The sequence below is a fragment of the Anabrus simplex genome, chromosome 1 (genome assembly GCF_040414725.1).
Source record: "Anabrus simplex isolate iqAnaSimp1 chromosome 1, ASM4041472v1, whole genome shotgun sequence".
Taxonomy (NCBI): domain Eukaryota; kingdom Metazoa; phylum Arthropoda; class Insecta; order Orthoptera; family Tettigoniidae; genus Anabrus; species Anabrus simplex.
In genome coordinates, this window is record NC_090265.1 from 54,033,928 (window position 1) to 54,050,269 (window position 16,342).

General features: G+C 38.7%; 1 protein-coding gene across 1 annotated transcript in view; it reads left to right on the forward strand.

The window, feature by feature from the left end:
* The window catches only part of LOC136884051 (carbonic anhydrase 2), a 309,717-nt gene extending 303,928 nt beyond the window's left edge, over nt 1-5,789 (forward strand). The window contains exons 7-8 of the mRNA XM_068230032.1: nt 1,360-2,341; nt 3,870-5,789. Coding sequence (XP_068086133.1) covers nt 1,360-1,548 — 189 coding nt within the window. The 3' untranslated portion in view covers nt 1,549-2,341; nt 3,870-5,789. The remainder of the gene's footprint in view (nt 1-1,359; nt 2,342-3,869) is intronic.
* Nucleotides 5,790-16,342: the final 10,553 nt, after the last annotated feature.

A 16,342-nucleotide genomic window follows, 5' to 3' on the forward strand; every position in this document is an offset into this window, starting at 1 on the left:
TTTGGATATTCCTTCGCTAAGGGGGTGGAAAGGGGGGTGATATTTTAAAATGAGTGTATCTATATCTCAAAACTTTAAAAGTTTACAGATGTATAAACAGGTAATTAGAATCTTCTTTAAAAATAAGGACACGCGTATTTTTTTTGTTTTCAGAAAATCCCAATAGGAGGGGTGAAAAAGGGTAAAAAAGGGGCTGAATGCCTTTAATCAGGATACCGATACTTATATTTCAGAAACTGAAGATTTTGCAGACCTGAAGATTGGTACCTTTGATCTTTTTAAAATAAAGAAACACAAGGTAAGGGTTATTCTGCCCGAAGGCAGGTCCGAACCTCCGCAGAGGTGTTCCTGAGCCGGAGTTTACGTGCGGTAGGGTGGCCAGTTCCTTTCCGCTCCTCCATTCCCTTATCCCCCACCAACAGCACGTGGCAACCCATCCAACTCCCGACCACGCCCAATGTTGCTTAACTTCGGAGATCTCACGGGATCCGGTGTTTCAACACGGCTAAGGCCGTTGGCAATCCAATTAATGGGAGGGTGAAAAGAGGGGTGAATTTTTAAAATGAGTGCATCTATATCTCAAAACTTTTAAAGTTTACAGATGTAAAAATTGGTATTTAGAATCTTCATTAAAAATAAAGCAACATGTACTTTTTGTTTTCGGAAAATCCAAATAGGAGGGGTGAAAAGGGGTGAAAAAGGGGTTGAATGCCTTTAATGAGGATACTTATATCTCAGAAACTGAAGATATTACAGACCTGAAAATTTGTGTTTGGGATCTCCTTTAAAAATAAAGAAACACATATTTTTTTGTTTTTGGAAAATCCAATTAATGGGGGAGTGAAAAGGGGGTAAATTTTTAAAATGAGTGTATCTATAACTCAAAACTTTTTGTAAAAATTGGTATTTAGAATCTCCTTTAAAAATAAAGAAACACGTGTTTTTTTGTTTTCGGAAAATCCCAATAGGAAGGGTGGAGAAGGGTGAAAAAGGGGTTGAATGCCTTTAATGAGGCTACTTATTTTTCAGAACCTGAAGATATTACAGACCTGAAAATTGGTGTTTGGGATCTCCTTTAAAAAAAAAGAAACATGTATTTTTTGTTTTTGGAAAATCCAATTAATTAGGTGGGGGGAAAGGGGGTGAATTTTTAAAATGAGCCTTTTATAGAAATCATTACATCCCTGACCTGGTCAATGACTGGAAAAAAGGTTGTAGGTTTTCATTTTTTTTCACATCTACAGGATGCCAAGCAATATCAAGTTATTCTACAATGGTCTGTGTGTATTATCTGAATAAAGTACAACAAAAGATGACAACCCCAAAGTTCTAATGGAAAGTTGTGTTTTTATGTTACAGGTAGCTGCATTTAGAAAGCTGAGAACTGATAGTGGACTCATGACGCACAACTTCCGTCCAGTACAGCCCCTGAGTGGTCGTCTGGTACTATTCAATATGGCAGAAGCATACAGCAGCGCTGATCTGAAACACTATAGTGTGACTGTTCTGCTTATGAGTCTGCTGGTGCACACAGTGTTCAAACGATGAAACATCCTAGAACAGTGAAAAACTATGGACACTTTGCCATTTATAGTGCCAAATTCAATCATAATCACTTTCATTACCATGTTCTTCAGCATCTAGTATTTAAAATAGTCTAGACCTCTATCATGTTCATTCATCCTCATAACATCAACTTTTCATATTACATACAAAATATTATTTCATTTAAGTTTATAATGGTTATACAATCCGGTCTTCCCTGGTAATACACATTCCAGTGAGGAGAAAATAGTCTCCCCATTTTCATTTCTTGATGTATACGAAATGGTTCATATGAGTTGAGATTTAAAGATTCTACTAACAGTTATAAATGAATGGAGACAGACCTGAAAATAACGTGCAATCATCAATATTGAGTGATATCACAAGTCAATGATTTTAATGAGCATCAGATAACTTCAGGCTATGTATTTATAATTTTAGAACATCGATTACAATGTCCAGCTCCATAGCTAAATGGTTAGCGTGCTGGCCTTTGGTCACAGGGGTCCTGGGTTCAATTCCCGGCAGGGTCGGGAATTTTAACCATCATTGGTTAATTGGCATGGGGGCTGGGTGTATGTGTTGTCTTCATCGTCATTTCATCCTCATCATGACGCGCAGGTCGCCTATGGGCGTCAGATCAAAAGACCTGCACCTGGCGAGCCGAACATGTCCTCGGACACTCCCGGCACTAAAAGCCATACGCCATTTCATTTCATTGATTACAATGATTTTCAATTACAGTACCATAACTACTGAAGATATCAATGTGTTAAAGATCAGGAAGATACCTTAGGTCAGGGATGGCGAACCTTTTCCAACAAGTGTGCCATTTTAAGTCTGGTTTATTATTCTCAGCTGTTGACTGTGCCACTTGTTATTTTCCTTTAAGAAATTGATACAACCTACAACTCCCCCCCAACCGCGACTTCTTTTCCAAATTCCAATTATGTTCCATAATATTTATTTATTTACTTTTTAGAGATATATCTTGTAAATACATTTGAGTGCATGTTCCGTGGTCGTATTTTGCAAATACTGCAAAAAATACATTTTAAATATGTAAGTTTTTAGAATACCTAATATTATTTGCAAAAATATAAATAATAAGCTCCTATTGTAACACACTTCATCTATAAATATTATTACCGGGCGAGTTGGCCGCGCGGTTAGGGCACTCAGCTGTGAGCTTGCATCCGGGCAGCCCTGAAGATGGTTTCAGTGGTTTCCCATTTTCACATTCCTACTCGTAAGCCTTTCCTCTCCTATCGTCACCATAATACCTATCTGGGTCGGTGCGACTTAAAACAACTTGTAAGAAAATAAATATTAGATATAAAAATCAAAAATACTAATATTATCAATGAACTCCACTTCCTCCTTTAGCTTCATTATCTTTCCATGTTGTCGTAGTTCGTATGCTCAGCAATTTTACTTATTTCTCCCTCATCACATCTCCACAAGACAATCGAAAAAGAAACAGCTATCCTCGCTTGTAATGTCACATCCATTCTTTCATCAAATCATATTGCATACATCTGGGAGTTATCCAAATTAGCTTTCAATTGCTCAAAAATTTCTTCACTCATTCTTATTATTCTATCCTTAATAGCAGTTCAGCTGGCTGGCATTCCTTTAGTTCTGTCAATTATTTGTTGTTTGTTAGGGAAGTTCTCAAATAAAGTGTCGGACGTCAATAAGAAAGGTTGTTTCAAGAACTCACCGTCAGAAAGCGGTTTCCCATGCATGCTGTACTATGCAGTGAGACAGAGATAACAGCCGCACTGATATTATTCCTAGGGTGGAAATATGATACAAAAAAACTAGTTTGTTTTGTGTAAAGTTCGATATTTTGAGAATCGAACTCTCTTCATTTGGCATGGAACAAACATTTGAATGATTAGTCTCGAAATGGCGTTTTACATTAAATGTGGGGAATACATTTGTTTTCGAACGCAGGCAATACATCTTTCTATCACTCCGAATTCCCTTGTTCACTGTTCTTGAAAAATGCGGTCACTACCTTTGTTAAGTTTCTGTTCTTTTCGGCACTGAAAACATGTTTGCAAGGTCCGTATACAAAACCACCAGAAAACGATAATTATCTCACTTGACTTTCAGACCTATCAGTGTAGCAGTGTCGCCATATTGCACGTCTGAATAGAACAAGTATTTGTATTTTCGATATTTATTTCTTACACGTGAAACTCTATAAGATATGTATTTTCTGTAGTACAAGACGTATATAAAAACATTATTATGTTCATGTGGCGTGCCACCGAAATCATGTTCACGTGTCACTAGGTTCGCCATCCCTGCCTTAGGTGTTCTCCAGCATATTTCCAATACTATCTGTATAGGCAGCCAAGTACTTCATACTTAATAAACAGGTACTCAGGGTCCAAATAACATTAAACTTACCAGAGATGTCAACAGCTAACCCGCAATCCTCTCAGATCGATCAATCAGTCAATCAATTGATAAATCAATCATCTGCATTTAGGGTTGTTATCCAGGTGGCAGATTCTCCTATCAGTTGTTCACCTAGCCTTTCAAAGAACTTGGAAATTTATCAAACATTTCCGTTGAAAAATTGTTACAATCCCTTATTCCTTGTCCTATAAAATGAATATTTGCCTCAATTTGTCCTCTTGAATTCCAACTTTATATTATGATCGTTCCTACTTTTAAAAGCTCTACTCAGGATGAATTTCCCTGGACTAAAAACAGCTATCAAAAAAATATTTGTTAGAAGGCTTAAATATGCATTGTGATGCACTAAAAATGGTTTAGCTTTTCCTTCACATACTGGCTAGCTATACATAATACATGAGAGGTTGCCCAGGCAAGGTGAGTAAGACATGCTTATTCACCTGGAAGGATGTGGGTTAAATTCCCTATCAGGAAGTTGAAAAGTTTAGAAACAAAACTTCTGAAAATGCATATAGCTCTGGGGTTCACTCTGCCTCACCAGAAATGGGTTCGAGTACCAGCTTAATTTCCGAGGCAAAGGCAGCCGGGCATAGAGTCAACCACTCTATCCCATTTAATGCCAAGATTATGGAAAGTGCAAGCCTTCACCTTTCACTTCTCCATGGCTTGACTTTACACGAACAGACCCATTCTTAGAGAGAACAATACTTAAAAAATATTTGCTCAATTCTGAAAGGCTAAGGGTTGCTTCTCAGTCGATCTCAGGTTGAAATTTTCACCTCAAAAATCACATGATGTCAAGAAAGGCATCCGATCTTAAATCCCAGGCCAAAATCAAAAATACTGTAAGGCAGGCTGAGTAACTCAAGATCGAAAAGCGCTGGCCTTGTGAGTTAAGTAGCCAGTTCAATCCCAGCTCAGTCAGGTGATACGTATCCGAAGGTGCTCAAATATGTCAGCCCAGTGTTGGTAAGACTTACTGGCACAGGCAGGACAACATTCCAACACTTCAGCATCTCCAAAAACTGTAAAAGTAGTTAGTGCGGACACAAAACCAATAACATTACCGTGTTATTAAAACTGAAAATTAGCCAAATTGCTCCAGTGGCCCCAAAATATCTGGGATAAACTGAAGTAAGTTATAACGTTACATATATTTGAAAGCTTACACCTTAAAGATCAGACAAAGGTAAATCCCTACAAAACAAAAATATTGTGTACGACGTTGGTGTGGACTGGAGGAAGAATAGGAAAGATTTAGAAACTCACACAATGACGGTTTTTGAGGAAGAAGGATTTAGTAATCGTGAAACATTGAAAAATCCTCAATCTGAACTGTTAGATCATGCTTTGTGGAAGTGGGTTTTGAAAGAAAAAAACCTTCCTTTCGTGAATATGTCAAAAAATAAATAAATACAGCAATGACATTAAAACACTGAACAAAATTTATTATTTCTACATGCAACTTGTTCTAGATTTCTAGATGCAGAATATTACTCAACAGGAAGCACTTGAGGAAACTCTGAAGAGTGTACACAATAAGTTATACTCCCATGACCTATCTGATGAACTTAGAACATACAAAACATAAATGCCAATGTTCTGTCTATACCCATTAACAGCTCAGAGACATGGGAAAAATATTTTATAAAACTGTATACAGTATATATATTAAAAAATACTAAGCATTATTTCCCATCTCTCTTAAGCTGATAATTATTTTTACCAAAGTGTAACATGTGTAAATTAATGTATATAAACTAATAATATATCTATGTAATTAATAGAATAAATGAAAAAAGAATATAATACCTTTGATTTTCTTTCTCTTTTACTGTATATCCCTCATGATCTTAAAAAGAATACAGTAATAGGAATTAATTTCTTAAATCTGTATACAGAAGTGCAAAACACTACTCACTCGTCGTGATACCTCAGGTACCATCTAACCAATACAAAAAAAAACATCAACAAATTACAACAGAACAACACCAACAAAATTATAATAGAACTCCAAAGAGACAGAAAATAAACCTTAGCTATAATATCCGCGAGAACTGGGACATGACCATAGAAATAAAAACAAAAATATAGAGTGATCAAGCCACCTTCTCTACGATGATAAATGCACTTTTTAATAATACTTAATAAGTTTAAAATTGAAAATAATGCTTGTCAGATGTTATACCCTCTCCATCCTGCTTTGCAGAGTAGAGAGGTGATCCTTGAAATACACATTCGTTGAAGCATTTGAAATGTGTGTGCATACTGCGTATAAGCTGGGCTGATAAACTGAGAAATGTGGATGTGCTAGGGTATATGAGAAACATAAGGAAGTGCAAACTTAAACATTTTACCCAAGTCACGCTATTCCTAGACAATTTTCCACACCATCAAGGTAAAAGGTAAAATCTAAGCCAGCAACATACTGGTAGAGGAACAACATTGTGGGTAAAGAATCTGAAGGAATGGTATCGAAATCTACCTTCAAATCGTTTCGAGCAGCAGTCAATAACAGATATGATTGTCAATGCACACTACGTGAATATGTCACAGGAAGACGAAGAAAAGAAAAATAACCGTTTCATAAATACATGTTAACAAGTGACTAGGCCGTTCATTTCACCGAGGTCTATTACTGACACGATATAACATAATTAACAAAGTACAGGCATTGTGGCATTGTGTGCAGCGGTAAGTACACGAATGAGTAGGCTAAGTACAGAAATTGACAGCTACTGCACGTGTACATCGTTATCACTCATAATATACACATTCAGTATTCACTTGACCAGTGGTTGTGTTTACCGATATTATGGTGACAAAGGAAGTAATTCCTTACAATGTTAGAGTATTTGCATCATAATTAGGTACTTCGATATATGATGGTGCAATGTGTAATTGTGTCTAATTGTATGCAACAAGTTTAAGACGATGTTCGAAATGCAATGTAAGTCATGGGCATGAGATTATTTTGAAGAGATGCCACACAGCACAGCGCTGTGTTGTTTGTTCAAAAGAAGGAAAATACGTCAGCAGAGATACTTCTGGGATGATCCAACACTTAAAAACACATAATATCTTTGAAGAGGAATCATCACAAAGAACACCTCCAGCCCAGTCTGCATCACAAGACAATAATTGAGAGGTATCCAGGTAGGTGTACATCCTATCTACAGTTATTAACATGTTATACAGCTAAGATGTCCACCTCAAATAACTTGTGAACCATTTAATATACTAACATTCTGTTTTCACTTTCGTTAATGTAAGCTCCTTATCCAGCAACTCAAGGATTCCTATCTACAACATCTTTTTAATGTGCACTGGACTTATGAATCTCTTTCAGAGAGTTATCTTTTAACATAGTGCTGCACAATATCTCACATGGTATGTACTTTTACGAGACCTAACGTGTCTTTACATTGTTTAATTTCTTCGGTATTTGAGTTTTAATTTTGCTTTAGGCTGACGATGACCTAGTACTAGGTCGAAACTAGTCCCTAATCATTTATGTAATTTAAACTCTTTACATTTTGTATTGAAAAGGTGGACCCAAATAATACATTAATTTACTCTATTGTAAATGGTATGTTCCGAGCTGTCAGTGGAGAGATGGCGTGGGAGGATATCAGTAGACGAATAAGTTTGGATGGTGTCTTTAAAAGTAGGAAAGATCACAATATGAAGATAAAGTTAGAGTTCAAGAGGACAAATTGGGGCAAATATTCGTTTATAGGAAGGGGAGTGGAATAACTTACCAAGGGAGATGTTCAATAAATTTCCAATTTCTTTGCAATCATTTAAGAAAAGGCTAAGAAAACAACAGATAGGGAATTTGTCACCTGGGTGACTGCCCTAAATGCAGATTAGTAGTGATTGATTGATTGATTGATTGATTGCAAGTAGGACATGTTTCGCTCATTCTTAGTGAGCATCATCAGCTAGAGATAACTTAATCCATGGTGGTTCAGGGCCCTGTTCCCGGTACATGTAACGAAAAAACGTCTATTATTACATTGATAAAATATGAATTTTAACAATTTAAAAATAATCAATGATCATTAAAATTGCTTAAAATGTAATTGTAATAAATGACATGAAAATGTTAATATAATATGTAGTGATTAATTGTTCGTATAAATCAATGACCATAATCATGTTCGCTCAATGGCATTAGACTGTTTGTGATTAAAAACAGTTATTCACATAAGGGTGAGCTCTTGTAACGAACTATGATGTTGTTTCATAAAATAAACATGATGAGGAATGCTAAAATCACATATATTGGTTGAAAAACGAACTGCACTGATGGATGAAACGTCGTCTGGATTGGCATAAATAACCTTATGGGACTTCCTTGCGTTGTGTTTCAAACATTATTATTATTTTGTGCAGTAGTGTATTAATATTGGGCTTCAAATGGAGAACTACTGATCTCGTAGGTGAAAAAACATAAATCGCGTGATCCCGTGTGTTAATTGAGGGGAGATTAGTCCTTTGGTTATTTACACAGGTTTGATGGTTATTAATGAGATTCATAACTTGTAAACATACATTTCTATGTGAGAATGTTATTTCATGCAATAACTGCTAATGATATACTATCAAACTTATGCTAGTATTTACTGGGATGTTGCACAGACTGCAGCAAAGAAGAATTGGTCTTGCGATTCTTGAGAGAGAGAGAGAGAGAACATTGCCCATTACTAGCTCCCAAGTTATGAGAAGTGATTACCTGTTCCAGAATGATGTCTGAGACAGAGGCACTGATTTCTACACAACTAGTCCCTGAGGCAAGTTGGGCAAGGATCTTGGTATTTTGTGCATTGATGGTGAGGCCAAAACGATTATATGTGCTCTTGAAACTATTGAATGACTGCTGCAGGTCCTCAGGGGTAAGAGCACATGATGCAGTATCAACAGCACACTGCAGTTCAGTTATTCTGGTCACGAGTTAAGTGACGTGAACAAAAATGCAATGGGTTGGGATACAGAGACATTGATTTGATTACTGTTACTGTTACTGAAAGAGCCATACCAAATGAATGGAGCCCCAGTGTGCAAAGGAAAGGGTGATAAAAATTAAGCAGATAATTACAGGCCAGGCAGCTTGATATGTGTTGCATGTACGCTCTGGGAAAACATTCTGTCTGATTATATTAGATGCGTGTGCAAAATTACTAACTGGTTTGATAGAAGGAAGTTTGGGTTTTTGAAGGTTATTCCAGGATTCCAGCAAGATATAGCAAATAATTTAAATTCAGGTGGTCAAATGGACTGTATTGCTATTGACCTATCCAAGGCTTTTGATTGGGTAGATAATGGGAGACATGACAAAAATGACCGGACTAGACAAAAAAGTGGTTGAATGGGAGGCAAAATTTCTAGAAAAAAGAAATCAAACAATTAGAGTAAGTGAAGCATTATCTGATCATGTAACGATTAACAGGGGAGGTAGACGGGTCACGCAAAGCAGCATTATTAGACCTTTATGTTTTCTTATAAGAACTGGAATCTCAGATAAGATTTTTTGAAGAGGATGTTATACTGTATAGAACAGTAAATCAGTTGCAGGATTGTGAACAACTGCAAAAAAAGACCTCAAAACTGTTGTAAGTTGGATGGTGGAAAATGATATGATGGTAAATGGGATGAAAAGTCACAATGTAAGTTTCACCAAGAGGAAATGTTTTGAGCAGTCGATGGGGAGATGGCGTGGAATGACATTAGTAGATGAATAAGCTTCAGTGGAGTTTTTAAAAGTAGGAAAGATCATAAAATGAAGGTGAGGTTGGAGTTCAAGAGGACAAATTGGGGCAAATACTCATTTATAGGGAGAGTAATTATGGATTAGAATAATTTATCAAGGAAGATATTTAATAAATTTCTAAATACTTTGAAATCACCTATCATCTACCCTGTCAAAAACCTTGGATAGGTCAATAGCGATACAGTCCATTTTACCACCTGAATTTAAATGATTTGCTATATCTTGCTGGAATCCTACAAGTTAAGTCTCTCTGGAATAACCTTCGAAAACCCAAACTTCCTGCCATCAACGGTCACTGCTAATATCACAGTGCATCGCCATTTTTCATTTCCAGCAGTTTTAACTAGAACGCTTGATGCACTGGCTGCATTGATTGTAGTATTTGATGGCAAATCGAAGAATAGCAGCTTCTGATAAGCATTGTCAATTTGAGACAAGAGAAACTGATGCTGTTTCCAATGTCTTGCGAGAAATTAATGAGGCACTGGTTGAAGACCGTATGGCAACATCGAATAGGAGCCCTGCTGAATAAGAATCAATCAATGAATACTGATCTGCATTTAGGGCAGTCGCCCAGGTGGCAGATTCACTATCTGTTGCTTTCCTAGCCTTTTCCTAAATGATTTCAAAGAAATTGGAAATTTATTGAACGTCTCCTTTGGTAAGTTATTCCAATTCCTAACTCCCCTTCATATAAATGATTATTTGCTCCAGTTTGTCCTCTTGAATTCCAACTTTATCTTCATATTGTGATCTTTCCTACTTTCATAAACACCACTCAAACTTATTCGTCTACTAATGTCATTCCACCCCATCTCTCCGCTGACAGCTCAGAACATACCACTTAATACCAATATAAATGGTCCGTTATTGGACATTAATATATTTTTTTTTTCTTCAGCTAACTCATTCCTGGTTGCCCGCGTTTCTCCCTCATGTGCTAGGCTGGGCTCATCAGTTGGTACCTAGCACACCTATCAAGACGCTGGCTAGTGCATTCCGTGGAGGCCACTGCGTAAGCTAATTGTAGCCACCGGCAGTGCCAATGCACTATGAGAGACTTTGTCTCATTATCAAAAATTGATGCCTGCTTGGCCATCAGATGTACGGAATGCACTAGCCAGCGTCTTGGTAGGTGTGCTAGGTACCAACTGATGAGCCCAGCCTAGCACACGAGGGCGAAACGCTGGAAACCAGGAATGAGTTAGTTGGAAAATTTATAATGTCCAATAACGGACCATTTATATTGGTATTATAAATTTACTCATTCGGAACAAATATGTCAGATTCCCTATGGGAATCAACATGTGTATCATCTGATGGCCAAGCAGTCGTCAATTTTTGATAATGAGACAAAGTCTCTCATAGTGCATTGGCACTGCCTGTGGCTACAATTAGCCGACGCAGTAGCCTCCACGGAATGCACTAGCCAGCGTCTTGGTAGGTGTGCTAGGTACCAACTGATGAGCCCAGCCTAGCACACGAGGGCGAAACGCTGGAAACCAGGAATGAGTTAGTTGGAAAATTTATAATGTCCAATAACGGACCATTTATATTGGTATTATAAATTTACTCATTCGGAACAAATATTTCAGATTCCCTATGGGAATCAACATGTGTATCATCTGATGGCCAAGCAGTCGTCAATTTTTGATAATGAGACAAAGTCTCTCATAGTGCATTGGCACTGCCGGTGGCTACAATTAGCCGACACAGTAGCCTCCACGGAATGCACTAGCCAACGTCTTGGTAGGTGTGCTAGGTACCAACTGATGAGCCCAGCCTAGCACACGAGGGCGAACCGCTGGCAACCAGGAATGAGTTAGCTGGAAAATTTATAATGTCCAATAACGGACCATTTATATTGGTATTATAAATTTACTCATTCAGAACAAATATTTCAGATTCCCTATGCGAATCAACATGTGTATCATCTGATGGCCAAGCAGGCGTCAATTTTTGATAATGAGACAAAGTCTCTCATAGTGCATTGGCACTGCTGGTAGCTACAATTAGCCTACGCAGTAGCCTCCCCGGAATGCACTAGCCAGCATCTCGGTAGGTGTGCTAGGTACCAACTGATGAGCCCAGCCTAGCACACGAGGGCGAAACGCTGGCAACCAGGAATGAGTTAGCTGGAAAATTTATAATGTCCAATAACGGACCATTTATATTGATATTATAAATTTACTCATTCGGAACAAATATTTCAGATTCCCCATGGGAATCAACATGTGTATCATCTGATGGCCAAGCAGGCGTCAATTTTTGATAATGAGACAAAGTCTCTCATAGTGCATTGGCACTGCCGGTGGCTACAATTAGCCTACACAGTGGCCTCCACGGAATGCACTAGCCAGCGTCTTGGTAGGTGTGCTAGGTACCAACTGATGAGCCCAGCCTAGCACACGAGGGCGAACCGCTGGCAACCAGGAATGAGTTAGCTGGAAAATTTATAATGTCCAATAACGGACCATTTATATTGGTATTATAAATTTACTCATTCAGAACAAATATTTCAGATTCCCTATGCGAATCAACATGTGTATCATCTGATGGCCAAGCAGGCGTCAATTTTTGATAATGAGACAAAGTCTCTCATAGTGCATTGGCACTGCTGGTAGCTACAATTAGCCTACGCAGTAGCCTCCCCGGAATGCACTAGCCAGCATCTCGGTAGGTGTGCTAGGTACCAACTGATGAGCCCAGCCTAGCACACGAGGGCGAAACGCTGGCAACCAGGAATGAGTTAGCTGGAAAATTTATAATGTCCAATAACGGACCATTTATATTGATATTATAAATTTACTCATTCGGAACAAATATTTCAGATTCCCCATGGGAATCAACATGTGTATCATCTGATGGCCAAGCAGGCGTCAATTTTTGATAATGAGACAAAGTCTCTCATAGTGCATTGGCACTGCCGGTGGCTACAATTAGCCTACACAGTGGCCTCCACGGAATGCACTAGCCAGCGTCTTGGTAGGTGTGCTAGGTACCAACTGATGAGCCCAGCCTAGCACACGAGGGCGAACCGCTGGCAACCAGGAATGAGTTAGCTGGAAAATTTATAATGTCCAATAACGGACCATTTATATTGGTATTATAAATTTACTAATTCGGAACAAATATTTCAGATTCCCTATGGGAATCAACATGTGTAACATACCACTTAGTTGAGCAGCTCTTCTTCTTTCTCTCAATTCTTCCCAACTCAAACTTTGCAACATTTTTGTAATGCTACTCTTTTGTCGGAAATCACCCAGAACAAATCGAGCTGCTTTTCTTTGGATTTTTTCCAGTTCTTGAATCAGGTAATCCTGGTGAGGGTCCCATACTCTAGTTGGGGTCTTACCAGAGACTTATATGCCCTCTCCTTTACATCCTTACTACAACCACGAAACACACTCATAACCATGTGCAGAGATCTGTACCCTTTATTTACAATCCCATTTATGTGATTACCCCAATGAAGATCTTTCCTTATATTAACACCCAGATACCTACAATGATCCCCAAAAGGAACTTTCACCCCATCAACGCAGTAATTAAAACTGAGAGGACTTTTCCTATTTGTGAAACTCACAACCTGACTTTTAACCCCGTTTATCAACATACCCCTCCTCTGCGAACCATGTGACCTTGCCGCGGTGGGGAGGCTTGCGTGTCCCAATGATGCAGATAGCCGAGCCGCAGGTGCAACCATATCGGATGGGTATCTGTTGAGAGACCAGACTAACGAATGGTTCATCGAAAGGGCGGTAGCAGCCTTTCGGTAGTTGCAAGGGCGGCAGTCTGGATGATTGACTGATACGGCCTTGTAATAATACTCAACATGGCTTAGCTGTGTTGATACTGCTACATGGCTGAAAGCAACAGGAAACTACAGCCATAACTAACTCCCGAGGACATGCAGCTCTCTCTGTATGAATGATGTACTGATGATGGCTTCCTCCCAGGTAAAATATTCCGGAGGTAAACTAGTCCCCCATTCGGATCTCCGGCTGGGGACTACACGAGAGGGGGCGATCATCAGGAAGATGGATACTGACATTCTGCGAGTCGGAGCGTGGAATGTTAGAAGTTTGAATCGTTGTGGTAGGTTAGAGAATCTGAAAAGGGAGATGGATAGGCTAAAGTTAGATGTAGTTGGCATAAGTGAAGTACGTTGGCAGGAAGAACAAGATTTTTGGTCAGGCGACTACCGAATTATCAACACAAAATCAAACAGAGGAAATGCAGGAGTTGGTTTAATAATGAATAAGAAAATAGGGCAGAGGGTAAGCTACTACGACCAGCATAGTGAAAGAATTATTGTCATCAAGATAGACACCAAACCAATGCCCACCACAATAGTGCAGGTCTATATGCCTACTAGTTCAGCGGATGATGAAGAAATCGAAAGAATATATGAGGAGATAGAAGATTTAATACAATATGTAAAAGGTGACGAGAATCTAATTGTGATGGGAGACTGGAATGCAGTGGTAGGCCAAGGAAGAGAAGGTAGTACAGTAGGAGAATTTGGATTGGGACGAAGGAACGAAAGAGGAAGTCATCTGGTTGAATTCTGCACTGATCATAATTTAGTCCTTGCCAATACTTGGTTCAAACACCACAAACGACGGCTCTATACTTGGACGAGACCTGGAGACACTGGAAGGTATCAAATAGACTTCATTATGATTAGGCAGAGATTCAGAAACCAGGTGTTGGATTGCAAAACTTTCCCAGGAGCAGACGTGGACTCTGACCACAACTTGTTGGTCATGAAATGCCATCTGAAGTTGAAGAAATTGAAGAAAGGAAAGAATGCAAAAAGATGGGATCTAGACAAGTTGAAAGAAAAGAATGTGAGGGATTGTTTCAAGGAACATGTTGCACAAGGACTAAATGAAAAGGCTGAAGGAAAGACTATAGAGGAAGAGTGGAGAGTCATGAAAAATGAAGTCAGTAGGGCTGCTGAAGAAATGTTAGGAAGGAAGAAAAGATCAACTAAGAATCAGTGGATAACTCAGGAGATACTAGACCTGATTGATGAACGACGAAAATACAAGAATGCAAGAAATGAAGAGGGCAGAAAAGAATACAGGCGATTAAGGAATGAAGTGGATAGAAAGTGCAAGGCAGCTAAGGAAGAATGGCTGAAGGAGAAATGCAAGGATGTCGAAGGCTGTATGGTCCTGGGAAAGGTAGATGCTGCATACAGGAAAATCAAGGAAACCTTTGGAGAAAGGAAATTTAGGTGTATGAATATTAAGAGCTCAGATGGAAAACCACTTCTAGGGAAAGAAGACAAAGCAGAAAGATGGCAGGAGCATATCCAACAGTTGTATCAAGGTAAAGATGTAGATAATTTGGTTCTGGAACATGAAGAGGCTGTTGATGCTGATGAAAAGGGAGACCCAATTTTGAGGTCAGAGTTTGACAGAGCTGTGAGTGACCTCAATAGGAACAAGGCACCTGGAATTGATGACATTCCCTCTGAATTACTGACTGCCTTAGGAGAAACCAGCATGGCAAGGTTATTTCATTTAGTGTGCAAGATGTATGAGACAGGACAAGTCCCATCCGATTTTCAGCAGAATGTTGTTATACCTATTCCCAAGAAAGCCGGTGCTGACAGGTGTGAAAACTACCGCACCATTAGTTTAGTATCTCATGCCTGCAAAATTTTAACACGTATTATTTACAGAAGAATGGAAAAACAAGTTGAAGCTGAGTTGGGAGAACATCAATTTGGCTTCGGAAGAAATGTAGGAACACGTGAAGCTATCCTGACTTTACGTCTGATCTTAGAGGATCGAATCAAGAAGGACAAGCCCACGTACATGGCATTCGTAGATCTAGAAAAGGCATTCGATAATGTTGATTGGACCAAGCTATTTATGATTCTGAAGATGATAGGGATCAGATACCGAGAACGAAGAATTATCTACAATCTGTATAAAAATCAGTCTGCAGTGATAAGAATCGAGGGCTTTGAAAAAGAAGCAGCAATCCAGAAAGGAGTGAGGCAAGGCTGCAGTTTGTCCCCTCTCCTTTTCAATGTTTACATAGAACAGGCAGTAAAGGAAATCAAAGAGAAATTTGTAAAGGGAATCACAGTCCAAGGAGAGGAAATCAAAACCTTGAGATTTGCCGATGATATTGTTATTTTATCTGAGACTGCAGAAGACCTCGAGAAGTTGCTGAATGGTATGGATGAAGTCTTGGGTAAGGAGTACAAGATGAAAATAAATAAGTCCAAAACAAAAGTAATGGAGTGCAGTCGAACGAAGGCAGGTGATGCAGGAAATATTAGATTAGGAAATAAAGTCTTAAAGGAAGTAGATGAATATTGTTACTTGGGTAGTAAAATAACTAACGATGGCAGAAGTAAGGAGGAGATAAAATGCAGACTAGCACTAGCAAGGAAGAGCTTTCTTAAGAAAAGAAATTTGCTCACTTCAAACATTGATATTGGAATTAGAAAGATGTTTTTGAAGACTTTTGTGTGGAGCGTGGCATTGTATGGAAGTGAAACATGGACGATAACTGGCTCAGAAAGAAAGAGAATAGAAGCTTTTGAAATGTGGTGTTACAGAA